This window comes from Balaenoptera musculus, chromosome 1 (assembly GCF_009873245.2).
Source record: "Balaenoptera musculus isolate JJ_BM4_2016_0621 chromosome 1, mBalMus1.pri.v3, whole genome shotgun sequence".
Taxonomy (NCBI): Eukaryota; Metazoa; Chordata; class Mammalia; order Artiodactyla; family Balaenopteridae; genus Balaenoptera; species Balaenoptera musculus.
In genome coordinates this window covers 180,991,886-181,010,154 of record NC_045785.1, presented here as the reverse complement: position 1 = coordinate 181,010,154, position 18,269 = coordinate 180,991,886, and the positions used below count along the sequence as shown (strand labels likewise).

General features: G+C 38.9%; 1 protein-coding gene across 9 annotated transcripts in view; it reads right to left on the bottom strand.

Moving 5' to 3' along the window:
- The window catches only part of NEK7 (NIMA related kinase 7), a 150,087-nt gene continuing 131,818 nt past the window's right edge, over positions 1-18,269 (bottom strand). For 6 of the 9 annotated variants that reach the window (XM_036848519.1, XM_036848529.1, XM_036848564.1 and 3 more), the window contains one exon: positions 4,638-5,999. In XM_036848519.1, the coding sequence (XP_036704414.1) occupies positions 5,889-5,999 (111 nt within the window). In that variant the 3' untranslated portion in view covers positions 4,638-5,888. Of the gene's footprint in view, positions 20-3,005; positions 3,691-4,637; positions 6,000-18,269 lie in introns of those variants that run through there. The other 3 variants (XM_036848500.1, XM_036848510.1, XM_036848491.1) reach the window with 3 other exon arrangements.

Below are 18,269 nucleotides of genomic sequence, written 5' to 3'. Positions count from 1 at the left end.
AGAGTACACCCAGAACTGTCTGTAAATGACAAAAGACTTAAAAATGACCATGGTTAAAGATTTGATGAAAGTTCATAATAATGCAATTGACAAGGAAATTTAATTATTTGAGATATACATTTTAAAGTAATGACTAGAATTATGACTTATAACATTATACCAGAACATATAAGATTTTTAGAAATTTCATGTAATGTCTGAAACATTTATATTAACATATTTCCATACAAATAACCCAATGAAAGTTTAGTATTAGTTGTTTGTTTTTTTATACTGTAATAAGTCAAGTTCAGTCTATTTTTATTTTTTAAAACGTTTTAGGCTCTTTTTATATATTTATTTTTCCATATGAACTTTGACATCATTTTATCTGGTTGCAAGAAATTATGAGATTTGGATCAACAATGCACTACTAACAAACATTATACAGTACTTGATATTTAACCTTCACATCCAAAACACGGCCTCTTTCTCTATTCAGGATTTTCTTCATGTTCTTAAACAAGATTTTATAATTTCTTTCATATAGGTCTTATATGTTTTTCAATTATTTCTAGGTACCTTACAATTCTTAGCTATCATAAACTCTTTTCCTGTTTATATTACCAAGTTCTTGTTGCAAATATAGGGAAAATATACACCTGCAAACCCACCATGCATCCCTCCACCCCACCTCACCCCCCTCATCTTTCGCTTCTTGGACAGCCAAGCTACTTCCCATCTGAAACTTCCCAGGCATTCTTCCTCTGCCTTCCAGGATCTTCCCCTTGTCTGTTCTTGGACTGACTCCTTCTCATGTTTTAGGTCTGGACTTAAATGTCACCTCCGCAGTGTCTCTTTTCCTCCACAGGAAATTTCCTCATCACAATTTGCATTTACATGTTTCCAGAGATGGACTTGATTTTAAATCCATGGAAACAGAGACATTTGCTCACGACTGTATTATGGGTCTGGTATATGGGGATGCTCAGTGAACACTGGTGGGGTTAGTGGATCAATTCTTTGATCTCGTTCTTTTTTTATCACCTCTGCACTCCCGATCTAATATTTTCAGTTTCTTCACTTGCTACTTCTCTTAACCTCTCAACCATCATTTAATCTTTAAAATTGAGCTACTACTACTCCTGGTTACCATCTACTTTTTCTCCATATGTCATCTTTTCTATTTTTACCCCAACTCGTTTTCCACTCTTCTCCTACTGAGTCGGCCACTTTGAACATCACCATGACTTCCTCATTAAGTCCAGGGTCCCAATCTCAATCCTTATTATCCTAATTTCTTTGTAACTTTTGGCAGCTGATAACTTCACGGTTTTCTTCTGGTTTAGGTTCTGTTTTTGATTCTTTTACGTCCTTACTTGTCCTTCCCTGACTGCTGCTGTTTTTGCACAATCCCCTGGAGTACTTAGCTCCACTTCCGGCACTATAAACACTATACTATTTATTAATTCAAGAAGAATAAACCGCGTGACTACCACGAGGGGGGCGCCGTGTTAAGTGTATAACACCACACTGAACAACACAGGAAGCATCTGTCCTCCTGGAGCTTAGGGTCTAGCAGAGTGCAAGTTAACCAAGAGTCACACAAGTAATCATTTGGGTGCAGTGGGGTCAGCACCAAAGGAAAAGTATAGGATGAGTGGCTCCTGGAAAAGTTCATTTGATGTCCGCCATGGAAGAGTAGGAGGATTCTTCCTGGACAAAGGGGAAGAGCTATTCAAGCTGTACTGGCCCTAAGGTGAGAAAGAACTTGGGGCTCTTGGAAAACCAGTCCTGTGGGCCTAGAATGGAGAGAATTAGGCAAAAGTAGATGAAGACTAGGGTCAGAAAAGATGCATATGGTGTAACAACAGCTCCGTTTAGCAAGCACTCGCTTGGTACCAGGCATTGCACTTAGCCCTTTATAAAATGTATTGCAATTTAATTCCCTTGTAGTGTTACGAATTTACATCCCTACTTTATACTTGAGAAAAAGTGAGGATCAGAGAAATAACGTTATGAACAGGATTATGCTTCTGGGAGCGAAAAAATTATTTTCTATGCATTGTAATACTTGCAATGAAAATAATTTACTTTAAAACTCCTGGTTACAAATATTAACTTTCAAGTTCTCTTTCACTCTATTATTTTTCTTTCTTAAGGATTAAAATTAGAGAAAACAGATAATGTAACAACTCCATGGACGTTTTCTGGTAAGGTTTTGTGGCAGCAATCTTTGTCAGTATGTCATCATTTTGATTTTAAAGTTAGTTACTGCAGCAGTTTGGTGGTAAAGATAGCTGCACCAACTACTAATCCATGTAAACATAGATGCCTGGTACTGACTTTTCTAATTAACAAACATACTTCTGAAATAAAATTTCAAATAGTCCAACAACAGTATCTTGAACCTAAAATTTCCTATTACTTACAATTACACATGCACACACACGGTGAGGCTGCAGGTTCCTTACTATCCGTCCTAGGTTATAAAATGAGCTATACTTCACCACAAGCTACTGGGAATGTGATCCTGATGTGTAAGGTATACCCCTCGCTCTACTACCAGCCTGGCAGATTTTACCCCATTAGGATCTTTCAGCCTCCAAGTCTCCAGGCATGGTAGCGATTGTCACTTCCTATGTGAAAAGAACATTCCAACTATCTGTAATATTATTAGGGGTATATATTACAGTGACAGGAATAGAATCTGTTGCCTGAGTTCTGGACACCTTTTATAATTTTAAGAAACTTTTCTTTTACTCAAAGACAGCAAATGATGTACCAAGGAGAACAGGGACAGGTGAAGATGTGCCTTCATTTAATGCATATTTAAAAGCCTACTTCTTAGGGTCTGTCAGCCCTCCACTATCACCACCCTCAAATGTTTTAATTCTTAGGCTTCTCCAAAATGATTGGTAGAGTTATGGAAATGAATAAGAACTGTTTCTGTAGATTGTTAAGTGAAATAAACAATGGTAGACTTTAGAGGAAAAAAAATCACAGATACATAAAAATTTTTATTGTACTTAATTTTTATATTTTTATTTATATTAGGATATTATACAATTTCAAAGCTAACAACAGAGTCTTTTTAGTATGTGTATTGGTAGCATAACAAAATAAAAGTACTTCACAAAAGAAGTCCATATTACAGTACTATTGAAATAGGAGGCATATGATAATTATGCATTCGTGGGTTATAAACATAATACATTCATTTTAAAGAAAAATATTTAATATGAATAACATTTTGGTTAAAATAAATATGCAAATGTTAACAGCAACACCTGAAGTGTATATTGATACAAGAATGGTGTTTTGTAACAGACACTATGTAGAATGGTAAGCGGTCATGAAGTGGCTGTCCTATCTTACTAAATTCACAATCATTGCACATTGCTGAGCGCTTTATTTATACAGGGATACGCTTCATCCACCATTCCTAAACCTCAGCATACGAAACATAGTCACCCCATGTTGTGTCCTGGGGAACTGGTACCAAAGTCTAAAATAAGGGTTAGAATCAGATGTACCTTTCATTTTACTGTTCCTTATATCAACTCAAATGTTTTACTTAATCAATACAAAATTTACTTATAAACAGAAATACAAAGAGAACATTTTATAGGTGATTATAAAAATTAATCATCTTCATAATTCTTTGAAATGATCCCGTTCAAAATTAAAATTTGTTATGTGCAGTGGTTTCTGCAAGAAAAATATGAACACTTAGATAAAGATACAATATCCAAAACAAAAAGTTTCCATATGTAGAAAACAATAATGGATTTCCCTGATCAATAAATTCTTCCCAACTATTTCCTTCCAGCAGATAGATTCACTTAAAAGAAAAGTTTAAATCTTTGCTTAGAAGTCCTGTGAGGGGTTAAGCTGGTGACTTTTAGATCCATGTATCTTTAAAGATTGCAAGAAAAAGGAGTGTATCTGTTCCAACTAGAGAACATTTCATCTCCATGAATCATATTACATTAAAATGAACATGACACTAACGGTCAACAGAAACAATTCCCCTCGTCACTCTGGAGAGGAGGGTGCAGGCGTCCAGTGCGGTCAAAGTCACCAGAATCTGGGAGAAACGGCACGCCCGGCCCTCACGTACAGAATGACCAGCTCTCCTCTGCCTGTCCCGGGATCAAATTCCCCTCCATTCACAACTGATTAAGATACTGTAGCTGACTAAATTTAGAAAAATGTTTACACTTTTGCCCTTTGTACATTTTTAAAGTTTACAAATGACTTGGAAGTATTCAAATGATTGTAAGAAAAATACTTCTATGGAAAAAATAAAACCAGCAGTTACATGGGCTAAAGGTAGGTGTTCTCTGAAGATGAGGGTTTCCTGTTGGCAGGATTATTGTCCCAAGGTTACATGGTGGCATGGCGTCCTTAGACAGTGACTGCCACGCAGGCTTTTGGCTTCACAACTCTGGGAGGAGCTGGTCACCACTAACATGAAGGCATTCAGGGAAAACATCTCCACGACAGCATTTACTAAACTCTGCCCATTTCCTTAAACTAAACGAAGTGTTACCACCTCTGTTATCTTTATGCATGAATACAGTACTTTGCCTAAAAGCTTCTCAATAGAAATGTTTATAAAAATGCTGTTTGTGGTAGTGGCCAGTTTTCATTTCTTTAAACATGTTCTAAAGTTACAACCTTGTCGGATGAATTGAAACAGTATCGACATTCACAGCTACAGTACAGTGCACATCCCTCTTCCTAACAAGACAAGGCACATGCATACACAGTGGCCCAAATTTTCAAAATTGAAAAAAAAATGTTTTCAATCCAGGAAAAGTGTTGGTATATCAAATATTTTTTTAAGGTTATTATGTTGTCAGAAAATCTGAAACATTAGTGGATAAAATGCACATACAATATAAATAGGAAAGTAAGTTGAAGAATAAAAAAAAATTTCTGAAGGGGATCAGTCAGAACTTCAATAAAATCTATGAATAAAAACATATGCTTACACTATAGTGTACAATGAGTAGAGCATTTAAATTTATAAAGAAATTGAAAATAGTACTGCAGGATTATTCGAAGAATATTTTTCAAATGTACAAACAACAGTAAAAACACACAAAAAAGCCTTGGGCAATGTGCAACTTGGTAAACTACTACCACACCAGCCAAACAAATCCTTAACCACTTTTTAAATGGATTCATTTATACCATTTTAATGCAAGGAGAATTTCAAAGATATTAAAATAAAACAAAATAAAGCAGAAAACTCTTCAGTGTCTGACTCACATTTTATCCCCAAATCTTTTCACATTTAATAGTTGCATTTTGAATGTATAAGCTATTTTAAATCTATAAGAGTTTTAAATGCTTCTCAAATAGTTCATATGTCTACATTTATCTTTAAGAATACTATTTGAAAGCTACAATGCTAAGAACTAAAACACATACTTCAAACTTCTAAAAATAAAATAATCACAAAAGTTCACAACTGTGTTCATCTCAAACGTCCATAAATGACTGGAGAGCAGCACACAAGGCACATGTTCAGATACCTTCCTCAGGCTGCACGTCTGTCCCAGTGGGGCCAAGCTGAGCCACCAACATTTGGCACTGAGAGTCTATCTGAACACGACTTATCAGCACAAAACTCAAAATAATTCTAAAAATCTTTAGCCATTAAAAACCATCATGTTCCGTTTGCTCTCCTAACACGCAATCTGATTATTCCAAAGTCATTGGGGTTTGCAAGAAGGTGACTTAAATTGGTACAAAATGAAGCTTAGATGAAAACTGGTTAAGGATTCAAAGCACACTAGCTCTGAAATATTAATCTTAACACCCAAGAACAGGGAGGTATGATTGGCACAGAAATACTTGAACTCGTGTTGCTTACGTCCTCCATGCCGTCCATGCACTCAGCTGCTGGCCATGCAGGCGTGCATCCTCTTGGCCACGTCGTACACATACGTGATGTCTGGTCGCTTTTCTGGGTCTGGGTTGATGCACATGTTCACCAACTGCCGCAGCTGCAAAGACAGAAAAGACAACCTGCTTCAGGAAACCACTCTGGTCGGACAGTAACAAGGAACATACTTTGAACAGCTATAGACTTACAGGGTAAGTGTTCTGCTAAATGTTTATTTGGCTGGAAATAAATGTGACCGCTGTCAATGACTTCACAATTAGTTGAAGGATCTAAGAAGTATATTCATTGGTGAGTGTTAATGTCAAGCAAGGAGCATTCTCCATAATCAGAGGCTTTACAATGATCTTATGATCTTTCAAAGAAGTTTAATCAGAAGACAGAAGTCATGAAAGACAGTAAGTTTTAAACTCTAAGTCTCCAAATTAACTGAAGATCTCTACACATTTATTTGATCTAGAGTTTACTACAATAGCCTTGATAGTAAGTTTAAATTTTAATAGCTTACTATATATCTAAATTTATACAAGGAAATTAGGATAAATGGCTATCACATACATTTATCATAAACCAATTTATATATTTGTATATATATATAAAGTTTTTACTAGTTTTAAAGTAAAAGCACTCCTCCAAACTAAGAATAATAAATTAAAGGCAAGCTAAGTAACAAATAGTATTCTAATTCTCAACTGTATGAAGTAGTACTTATACCCTCATTTTATAGATGAGAGGACTGAGGTTTACTTATTTATTGGGCGGGCCAAAAGGTTCGTTTGGTTTTCTGCATAAGATGGCTCTAGTAGCACTTAGTTGTCTTTAACTTCATTCAAAACAATTTTGTTAGATTGTATGTGACACCTGTCATATCAGCGTGCATTTAAGAAAAGACTTATCAAAGTTGGTAAATCTTTGTGTAGCCATTTTAGTATTGAAGATGGAAGAAAAAAAGCAACATTTTCAGCATATTATGCTTTATTATTTCAAGGAAGGTAAAAATGCAACTGAAACGCACAAAAACATTTTTGCAGTGTATGGAGGTGTTGTGACTGATCGAATGTGTCAAAAGTGGTCTGCAAAGTTTGGTGCTGGAGATTTCTCACTGAATGATACTCCATGGTCGGGTAGGCCAGTTGAAGTTGATAGCAATCAACTCAAGACACTAATTGAGAACAATCAACGTTACACCATGCGGGAGATAGCCAACATACTCAAAATATCCAAATCAAAGGCTGAAAATCATCTGCACCAGCTTGCTTATGTGAATTGCTTTGATGTTTGGGTTCCACATCGGTTAAGTGAAAAAAACCTTCTTGACAGTATTTCCACATGCAATTCTCTACTTAAACGTAATGAAAACATTCCATTTTTAAAACAAATTGTGACAGGCGATGAAAAGTGGATGCTGTACAACAATGTGGAATGGAACAGACCAACCACACCAAAGGCCGGTCTTCATCCAAAGAAGGTGATGTTGTGTATATGGTGGGATTGGAAGGGAGTCCTCTATTATGAGCTCCTTCTGGAAAACCAAATGATTAATTCCAACAAGTACTGCTCCCAGTTAGACCAACTGAAAGCAGCACTCGACAAAAAGTGTCTGGAATTAGTCAAGAGAAAACACATAATCTTCCATCACGATAACGCAAGACCGCATGTTTCTTTGACGACCAGGCGAAAACTGTTACAGCTTGGCTGGAAAGTTCTGATTCATCCACCATATTCACCAGACATTGCACCTTCGGATTTCCATTTATTTCTGTCTTTACAAAATTCTCTTAATGGAAAAAATTTCAATTCCCCAGAAGACTGTAAAAGGCACCTGGAACAGTTCTTTACCCAAAAACATAAAAAGTTTTGGGAAGATGGAATTATGAAGTTGCCTGAAAATTGGCAGAAGGTAGTGGAACAAAAGGGTGAATACGTTGTTTGATAAAGTTGTTGGTGAAAATGAAAAATGTGTCTTTTATTTTTACTTAAAAACTGAAGGCACTTTTTGGAGAACCCAATACATCACAGAAAAAAGCACATTTCGACAAATTAAGAAAATATCCTTCCATCTGATCCTATAGCCAATGAGTGAAGAATACAGAATTTTATTCTTAATTCTAAGTGCCAGAGTTTATGAAAACACGCGTCTTCGTAATCTGGTCTTTCTCAGATGACAAGCCAAATCAAGAGGAAGAACCAGATTCTTTAGCATTTAAGTATATCTTTAGAAGTTATTCAGATATTCTGAACACTTGAATTAACTCTTTTTCGCCAGTATAAAAGCACTTAAATTATCAAATTACTGTAATTTCTTCACAGTCCTCAACTTCCACCGTGAAGATTTTTTTCATCTGGAGGAAACAGAAGCTGGTGATAAAATCTGGGCTGAGTCTGTTAGCAGTGCGACGAAGAAGGCCACTACCAGTGAGAAAAGTCAGCTGGAAAGAAGGTGTGTGGAAGGAGGCCCCCAGGGGAGGGGAGGGGAGAGGAGGGGAGGAGACGGACGGGGCTGTGAAAGCCAGGCTCGCTCAAGGCACCTGCAGCCCTGTGCCCTGAGGTAAGGCACTGTCTCCCGAGGTTTATTTCTTCATCTATTCAAGGAGGAGGCTGGAATAGATAACCTATAAGGATTCTTCTAGTTCTAGCCCCTAGGTTATATGATTCTACCAGAATGAAGTTTAATGACACAACTTCACATCTAGAAGTTCAACAACGCTGACGGTTAATGGTAGACCCACTGGGAGGGTCTGAGGATTTCAATTTCTATTCTTTGCAATGGTGCAGAGGATAGTATTCAACATTCTAAGGGGTATGGCCGTACACAAGGCATCTTACTCTGGTGATCTAAGAGAGATTTAAATCAGAAAGAGGTTGGCATTTTACCCATTAAAATAAAAGCAAATACATCCAGTTATACACAATATAGAAAACAGTAGGAAAACTATTTATAACGATACTTATATTTAAAAAGACAATGTTTTCTAACACGTCACCTAGTTGTCAGAAATTTTGTTTAGAGATGAAAATGATAAAAGGAGCAGAAAGGATAACTGTGGTACCAAAATTAATTCTATTTAACCAAGATACAAGCAGATGCAATAGCCATTTTTTGACTGAATGAAACTGCTGCACCCTTCAGGCTAGTCAAGAAACCTCACTTTTCCTGCATAGTAATTCAGAATAGGGTGAACTTTCCAACCTACTGTAGCAAATGCTTGGCCCTCACATGCTCCCGCCATGAGGATTACAGACAGACCAGTGCAGGTGCAGCTGAAGGAGACAGGCTCTCTGGCTCCCCGGGTGGAAGACGAGAGCCAGAAGTGATCGAAAGGGGAAGGGACCAAGAGTGGGGGAAACGGAGAGGTGGCTGAGCAGCGTGAGCAGAGGGACAGGCTTCACAGGGACACCAGGCGAAGCAGAACCCCACGGCAGATGGAGCCAGGACAACCCACCACTCGCTTTTTCCTCCCCGTTTATGTGGCTCAATCTCCTTCAGATACGTGGTTTATCTTCTCATAAAGATTCTTCCGGGGGGTGGAGACGAGATGGCAGAGTAGAAGGATGTAAGCTCACCTCGTCTTATGAAAACACCAAAATCACAACTAACTGCTGAACAACCATTGAGAAAAAAATTCTGGAACCTATCAAAAAAGATATCCTACATCCAAACACAAGGAAGAAGCTACAACGAGACGGAAGGAGGGGCGCCATCACAATACAATCAAATCCCATACCCGCTAGGTGGGTGGGACACAAACTGGAAATAATTATATCACAGAGGTTTTCCCAGAGGAGTGAAAGTTCTGAGCCCCATGTCAGGCTCCCCAGCCTGGGTGTCTGGCAACAGGAGGAGGAACCCCCAGAGCATCTGGCTTTGAAGGCCAGTGGGGTTTGATCACAGGAATTCCACAGGACTAGGGAAACAAACTCCACACTTGGAAGGCACACATAAGGTCTCGTGCACACCAGAACCAGGGGAAAAAGCAGTGACCTCATATGAGTCTGGGCCAGACCTACCTGCTGGTATCGGAGGGTCTCCTGCGAAGGTGGGGGGTGGCTTTGGCTCACTGTGGGGAAAAAGACACTGACAGCGGCAGTTCTGGCAAGTACTCATTGGCATGAGCACTCCTGAAGGCCACCATTTTCTCACCAAGACCTGGCTCCACCCAATAGCCTATAGGCTCCAGTGCTGGGATGCTTCAGGCCAAATGACCAACAGGGCGGGACCACAGCGCCACCCATCAGCAGAAAGTCTTCCAGAGGCCACAGCTGCCTGCTAAACACACCCCTTGACATGGCCCTGCCCACCAGAGGGAAAAGACCAGGCTCCACCCACCAGTGGGCAGGAACCAGTCCCTCCCACCAGGCAGCCTGCACAAGCCTCTTAGATCAGCCTCATCCACTAGGGGGGCAGATGGCAGAAACAAGAACTACAACCCTGCAGCCTGCAGAATGGAAACTGCAATCACAGAAAGTAAGACAAAATGAGAAGGCAGTAGACTATGTCCCAGAAAAAGGAACAAGATAGAACCCCAGAAGACAAACTCAGTGGAGATAGGAAATCAACACAAAAAAGAATTCAGAGTAATGAGAGTAAAGATGATCCACGACCTTGGAAAAAGAATGGAGGCACAGATTGAGAAGATACAAGAAATGTTTAACAAAGACCTAGAAGAACTAAAGAACAAACAAACAGAGATGAACAATACAATAACTGAAATGAAAAATATGCTAGAAGGAAACAATAGCAGAGTAACTGAGGGAGAACAGATAAGTAACCTGGAAGACAGAATGGTGGAAATCACTGCTGCAGAACAGAATAAGGAGTAAAGAATGAAAAGAAATGAAGATGCTCTAAGAGACCTCTGGGACAACATTAAATGCACCAACATTCGCATTATAGGGGTCTCAGAAGGAGAAGAGAGAGAGAGAGAAAGGACCTGAGAAAATATTTGAAGAGCTTATAGCTGAAAACTTCCCTAACATGGTAAAGGAAACAGTCACCCAAGTCGAGGAAGTGCAGAGAGTCCCAGGCAGGATGAACCCAAGGAGAAACATGCCAGGACACACAGTAATCAAACTGACAAAAATTAAAGACAAAGAAAAAAATATTGAAAGTAAGAAGTGAAAAGCAAAAAATAACATACAAGAGAACTCCCATAAGGTTATCAGCTGATTTTTCAACAGAAACTCTGCAGGCCAGAAGGGAGTGGCATGATATATTTAAAGTGATGAAAGGGAAGAACCTACAAAGAAGAATACTCTACCCAGCAAGGCCCTCATTCAGATTTGACAAAGAAGTCAAAAGCTTTTAGACAAGCAAAAGCTAAGAGAATCCAGCACCACCAGACCAGCTTTGCAACAAATGCTAAAGGAACTTCTCTAGGCGGAAAAGAAAAGGTCACAACTAGAAACAAGGATATTATGAATGGAAAAGCTCACCAGTAAAGGCAAACATACAGTAAAGGTAGGAAATCATCCACACAGAAATATGATATCAAAACCAGCAATCGTGAGAAGGTACACATGCAGGATATTGGAAATGCATTTGAAATTAAAAGACAAGCAACTTAAAATAATCTGTTTATATAAAGACTGCTATATCAAAACTTCACGGTAACCACAAAACAAAAATCTACAATAGATACACACACAAAAAAACAAAAAGGAATCCAAACACAACACTAAAGTTAGTCATCAAATTACAAGAGAAGAGAACAAAAGAGGAAGGGAAGAAAAAAGACCTACAAAAACAAACCCAAAACAACAAAATGGCAATAAGGACATACATGTCAATAATTACCTTAAACATAAACAGATTAAACACTCCAACCAAAAGACACAGACTGGCTGAATGGATACAAAAACAAGACCCGTATATATGCTGTCTACAAGAGACCCACGTCAGACCTAGGGACACATACAGACTGAAAGTGAGGGGATGGAGAAAGGTATTCCATGCAAATGGAAATCAAAAGAAAGCTGGAGTAGCTATACTCATATCAGACAAAACAGACTTTAAAATAAAGAATGTTACAAGAGACAAAGAAGGACACTACATAGTGATCAGGGGATCAATCCAAGAAGAAGATAGAACAATTATAAATATATATGCACCCAACATAGGAGCACCTCAATATATAAGGCAAATACTAACAGCCATAAAAGGAGAAATCGACAGTAACACAAAAATAGTGGGGAAATTTAATACTCCACTTTCATCAATGGACAAATCTTCAAGACAGAAAATTAATAAGGAAACACAGGCCTTAAATGACACATTAGACCAGATGTACTTACTTGACATTTATAAAGCATTCCATCCAAAAGCAGCAGAATACACATTCTTTTCAAGTGCGCATGGAACACTCCCCAGGATAGATCACATACTGGGCCACAAAATGAGCCTCAGTAAATTTAAGAAAATTGAAATCATATCATGCATCTTTTCAGAACACAATGCTATGAGATTAGAAATCAAATACAAGAAAAAAACTGTAAAAAACATAAACACACGGAGGCTAAACATTATGCTACTAAACAACCACTGAAGAAATCAAAGAGGAAATCCAAAAATACCTAGAGACAAATGAAAACGAAAGCATGAGGTAAAAGCAGTTCTAAGAGGGAAGTTTATAGAAATACAAGCTTACCTCAGGAAACAAGAAAAATCTCAAATAAACGATCTAACCTTACACCTAAAGGAACTAGAGAAGGAAGAACAAACAAAACACAAAGTTAGCAGAAGGACAGAAATCATAAAGATCAGAGCAGAAATAAATGAAATAGAAACAAAACAATAGCAAAGATCAATGAAACTAAAAAGCTGGTTCTTTGAAAAGATAATAAACAAAATTGATAAACCTTTAGCCAGATTCATCATGAAAAAAAGGGAGAGGGCTCAAATCAATAAAATTAGAAATGAAAAAGAAGTTACAACGGACACCACAGAAATAAAAAGGACTCTAAGAGACAACTACCAGCAACTTCATGCCAATAAAATGGACAACCTAGAAGAAATGGACAAATTCTTAGCAAGGTATAATCTCCCAAGACTGAACCAGGAAGAAATTGAAAATATAAACAGACCAATCACAAGTACTGAAATTGAAACTGTGATTAAAAAACTCCCAATAAGCAAAAGTCCAGGACCAGATGGCTTCACAACTGAACAACCGAATTCTATCAAACATTTAGAAAAGAGTTACTACCTACCCTTCCAACACTATTCAAAAAATTTGCAGAGGAAGAAATACTTCCGAACTCTATGAGGCCATCATCACCCTGACACCAAAGTCAGACAAAGATATCACACAAAAAGAAAATTCCAGGCCAGTATCACTGATGACCACAGATGCAAAAATCCTCAACAAAATACTAGCAAACCAACTCCAACAGTACATTAAAAGGATCATACACCATGATCAACGGGGGTATCCCAGGCATGCAAGGAATTTTCAAGGTCTGCATATCAATCCATGTGAATCCATGTGAACCAATCCACGTGAATCCATCATCAACCAACTGAAGAATAAAAACCATATGCTCCTGTCAATAGAGGCAGGAAAAGCTTTTGGTAAAAATCAACATCCATTTATGATAAAAACTCTCCAGAAAATGGGCATAAAGGGAACATACCTCAACATAATGAAGGTCGTATTTGGCAAAACCACAGCTAACATCATACTCAATGGAGAGAAGCTGAGAGCATTTCCCCTAAGATCAGGAACAAGACAAGGATGTCCACTCTTGCTCACCACTTTTATTTAACATAGTTTTGGAAGTCTTAACCACAGCAATCAGAGCAGAAAAAGAAATAAAAGGAATCCAAACTGGAAAAGAAGGGGTAAAACTGTCACTGTCTGCAGATGACATGATTGTCTACATAGAAAATCCTAAAAACGCTAACAGAAAACTACTAGAGCTCATCAATGAATTCGGCAAAGTGGCAGAATACAAAATTAATACACAGAAATCTGTTGCATTTCTATACACTAACAACAAAAGATCCAAAAAAGAAACCCAGGAAACAGTCCCATTTACCAGCACATCAAAAACAACAAAATACCTAGGAATAAACCTACCTAAGGCGGCAAAAGACCTGTACTCTGAAAACTATAAGATGCTGCTGAAAGAAACAGAAGATGACACAAACGGATGGAAAGATATATCATGTTCTTGGACTGGAAGAATCAATATTGTGAAAATGACTATACTACCCAAAGCAATCTACAGATTCAATGCAATCCCTATCAAACTACCAATGGCATTTTTCACAGAACTAGAACAAAAATTTTTTTAAATTTGTATGGAGACACAAAAGACCCCAAATAGCCAAAACAATCCTGAGAAAGAAAATGGAGCTGGAGGAATCAGGCACCCTGACTTCAGATTATACTACAAAGCTACAGTCATCCAAACGGTATGGTACTGGCACAAAAACAGAAATACAGATCAATGCAACAAGACAGAAAGTCCCAAGATAAACTCATGCACCTATGGTCACCTAATCTGTGACAAAGGAGGCAAGAATATACAATGGAGAAAAGACAGCCTCTTCAATAAGTGGTGCTGGGAAAACTGGACAGCTACATGTAAAAGAATGAAATTAGAACATTGTCTAACACCACACAGAAAAATACACTCAAAATAGACCAAAGACCTACATGTAAAACCAGATACTATAAAACTCTTAGAGCATAACATAGAGCACTCTCTGACATAAATTGCTGCAATATCTTTTTTGATCCTTCTCCCAGAGTAATGGAAATAAAAACAAAAATAAACAAATGGGATCTAATTAAACTCAAAAGCTTTTGCACAGCAAAGAAAACCCCAGAATGGGAGAAAATATTTGCAAACAATGCGACTGACAAAGGATTAATCTCCAAAATTTACAAACTGCTCATGCAGCTCAATGTCGAAAACAAAAAAAACAACCCTATCAAAAAATGGGCAGAAGATATAAACAGACAGTTCTCCAAAGAGGACATACAGATGGCCAAGAGGCACATGAAAGGATGCTCAACATCACTAACATTAGAGAAATGCAAATCAAATGAGATATCACCTCACAGCAGTCAGAATGGTCATCATCAAAAATTCTATAAACAATAAATGCTGGAGAGGGTGTGGAGAGAAGGGAACCCTCCTACAGTGTTTCTGGGAATATAAATTGGTGCAGCCACCATGGAGAACATTATGGGGGTTCTTTGAAAAACAAAAAATAGAGCTCCCATATGATCCAGCAATCCCACTCCTGGGCATGTATCTGGAGAAAACCATAATTCAAAAAGATCCATGCACCCTAATGTTCACTGCAGCACTATCTGCAATAGCCAGGACGTGGAAGCAACCTAAATGTTCATTGACAGATCAATGGATAAAGAAGATGTGGTACATATATATACAATGGAATATTACTCAGCCATAAAAAAGAATGAAATGATACTATCTGCAGCAACATGGATGGACCTGGAGATTATCATACTAAGGGAAGTCAGACAGAAAAAGACAAATATCATATGATACTGCTTATATGCAGAATCTAAGAAAAAAACGATACAAATGAACTTATTTACAAAACAGAAACAGATTCACAGACTTAGAAAACTTATGGTTACTGGGGGGAATGGTGGGGGGAGGGATAAATTGGGAGTTTGGGATTGACATTAAAATGGATAACCAACAAGGACCTACTGTATAGCACAGGGAACTCTACTCAATATTCTGTGATACTGAGCGTGTGTCTCAAGACTATGAGACTCACGCTTCTTCGGCATCTTCACCTGAGCCACGTCACCTGTTCTTTCAGCATCAGAAGAATCGTTTTTTCTCTTCTCAATTCTGTCACTGGAATCTCTTCCAGAATCTGAACTTTGCACATCAGTAACTAGGACTCAGGTGGCTCTGCATGAATATTTAATGAGTGAATGTTGAGTCTGTTATTCTTCTAAAGTTTCAGTCTCTCCTCATCTGCGGATTCCTTCACCACAGTATGTAAGTACAGTTAAGTCTGTCCACGGAACTCCTCCTAACTGCTGCTGCACCTCATTTATTTGCTCTAAAACTAAGCTCAAGGGTGAATAGAATCTGAACTCACTACCTCGAGTTCCTGAGCCCGTGCAGCCTCCTTTTCGGGCCCTCACCCCCAGCGGCAGCGCACTGCCCCACCCTGGCCGAGGCGGGCGGCGTGTGCAGGCGCTACATCTAACGGCCTCCTCCTCCTCCTTCCTGCCAGGCTGACGGCCCGCCGTGCCCTGGCTGCAAGTCCCTCCTCCCCTGGCTCCCTGACACCTTGCTGGTTCTCCTCCAGCTTCTCGGACTTTTCCTTCTAATTTTCTTTGTAGGTTTAAGGTTTGTCATCCTCTGACAATCCCTCCAGTGCTGGTGGGCCCCAAAGCGCTTTCCTTACCCCTTTTCCCTCTTCCCCCCGCCTTCTTATCCTGCGTCATCTTCTTCTGTGCTGCAGCCACTGCCGCGCACCGAGGGTCACCAGACCTCCTCAGGGGCCCCATCCATGCACCCGCCCCACCACTGCCCTCTGAACACATCTACCCATACAGACGTTAACACCTCATGTGAAACGTGTTCAGAACTGAGATCTTATTCTTCATCTCCCCAGACCAGTTCTTCCTGTCTTGGGCAGTGCCTCCCATTTCTGAAGCCAGAATCTGAAATTTGTACAGACCCTCATCACACTTCCTGCCCCCCTGCCCAACAATCACCAGCTGAGTCCTACTGACTGAGAAGACGCACTGTTCCTGTCACAGTCTCCACCACTACGGTACTGGAACACTCCTCCACTGAGAGCTTGCGTCCTTTTACCAGCTTGGCCTTTTGCTCTGGATCCCTCATGATGATGCCTGATACAGCTTCCCACACATACTGATCATCCAGTAACACTCAATGGTTTAATTTCAAATCATTACCACTAGAAAGTGATGTCACGTGGGTTAAGGTATATCTGAGTTCCAATCAAGAGAGATGGGTTACAGGGTTCTGACAGGGAATGGTGGTTACTGGGTGATAACAGGTGGTCCTCCAGAGTAGAGAAACTAACATCTCAGGTACTTTATTCAGGTACTCAGAGGCTGGTCTGACTTCCAACTGGTGAGCAGAGTGGTGAGATGCTTCAGCTTTGAACAAAGGTGTCAGCCTGACTTGCTGCTTGCTTTCCCTTAAGTAAATCAGCAGAATAGAACCTATCACTGCAGGTCTCTGTCAAGGAATACATAATGGTGTACTGAATATTCAAAGACTGGACTCTTCAAAAAATGTGAACTCAGAGAGTACTGAGATGTGTGCTACACAGCTCCTATCAAACCTGCTAAGAGGATGAAAATTTAGAGAAGACCTGGTAAGGAATACAATTCACCCTTATAACTTTGGATCATCTATGATGTACCCTTTAATCAAATTAGGCCACCAGGAGGCTGCATGGTGGGAGCACACTGGTTCATCCTGCTGCTAAAGCACCTTTCCAAAACCATGCTTTAATGCTTGCCTTTGGCTTTTACCAAAAATCACTTAGGTATTTATTGTGTAATTGCTGTGTAAGACAATGCCGGTATATCACTCACAGACCCTTACAGGAGATACTCCTATCACAACTTAGTAGGAGAAAACTCTGTTCTCTCTGAAGAACAGGTACACTTGCTCCTTAAACACAGAAACGATTTGCTTACTGTTTTCCGCAGAGCCATGACAGAAATGCACAGATCTGCCTCAGCGGCTCTGTTGGCTGGGAGGCAAGGTGTATGTACATGCCCCTTCTCTCCTTGGTCCTGAGTTGGACTTCTGTTCTATTTTAATAACCTGTAAGTCGTGTCTTTTATTGTAAGTTATCTCAAATCCTTTTAGAAAAATGGTGGATTGTAAACATGTTATGGGAGATTTATATAGGCCCGAATTCTTAACTTTGATAGAGTTTTCTCTGATATAACTATTGGTTGTTCTAAAGATACATCTAAATAGACATATTAAACTAGTGGGGGGGAAATCAGTTGCAATAGTCTTTTGGCAAAGCAAGGGGAGAAAAAAAATCACAACAAATAACTTACTACTTTTATATTACAAATGGCCATGGACCCAGTTTAGCTATTTAACAACTAAAAAGTTGGAGACTGTCTAGCAAAGGTAAGGGTTTTTTCTCTTCCTCTAATTAATGACTGTTCAACCCTAATACCATCTCTTATGTTGTTCCTATATTCTAATGTGACTCCCTCCAAAGAAAATGTACTTGAATTTTCACAGGGAACAATTTTTTTATATCAGGTTATGAATTTACACAGTGACATGATTAATCATAAAAAAAATGCCTCTAAGTTTTCTATCAGTCAGACATTACATAATCAAAAAGAAATAATTATCTTAGTGATCT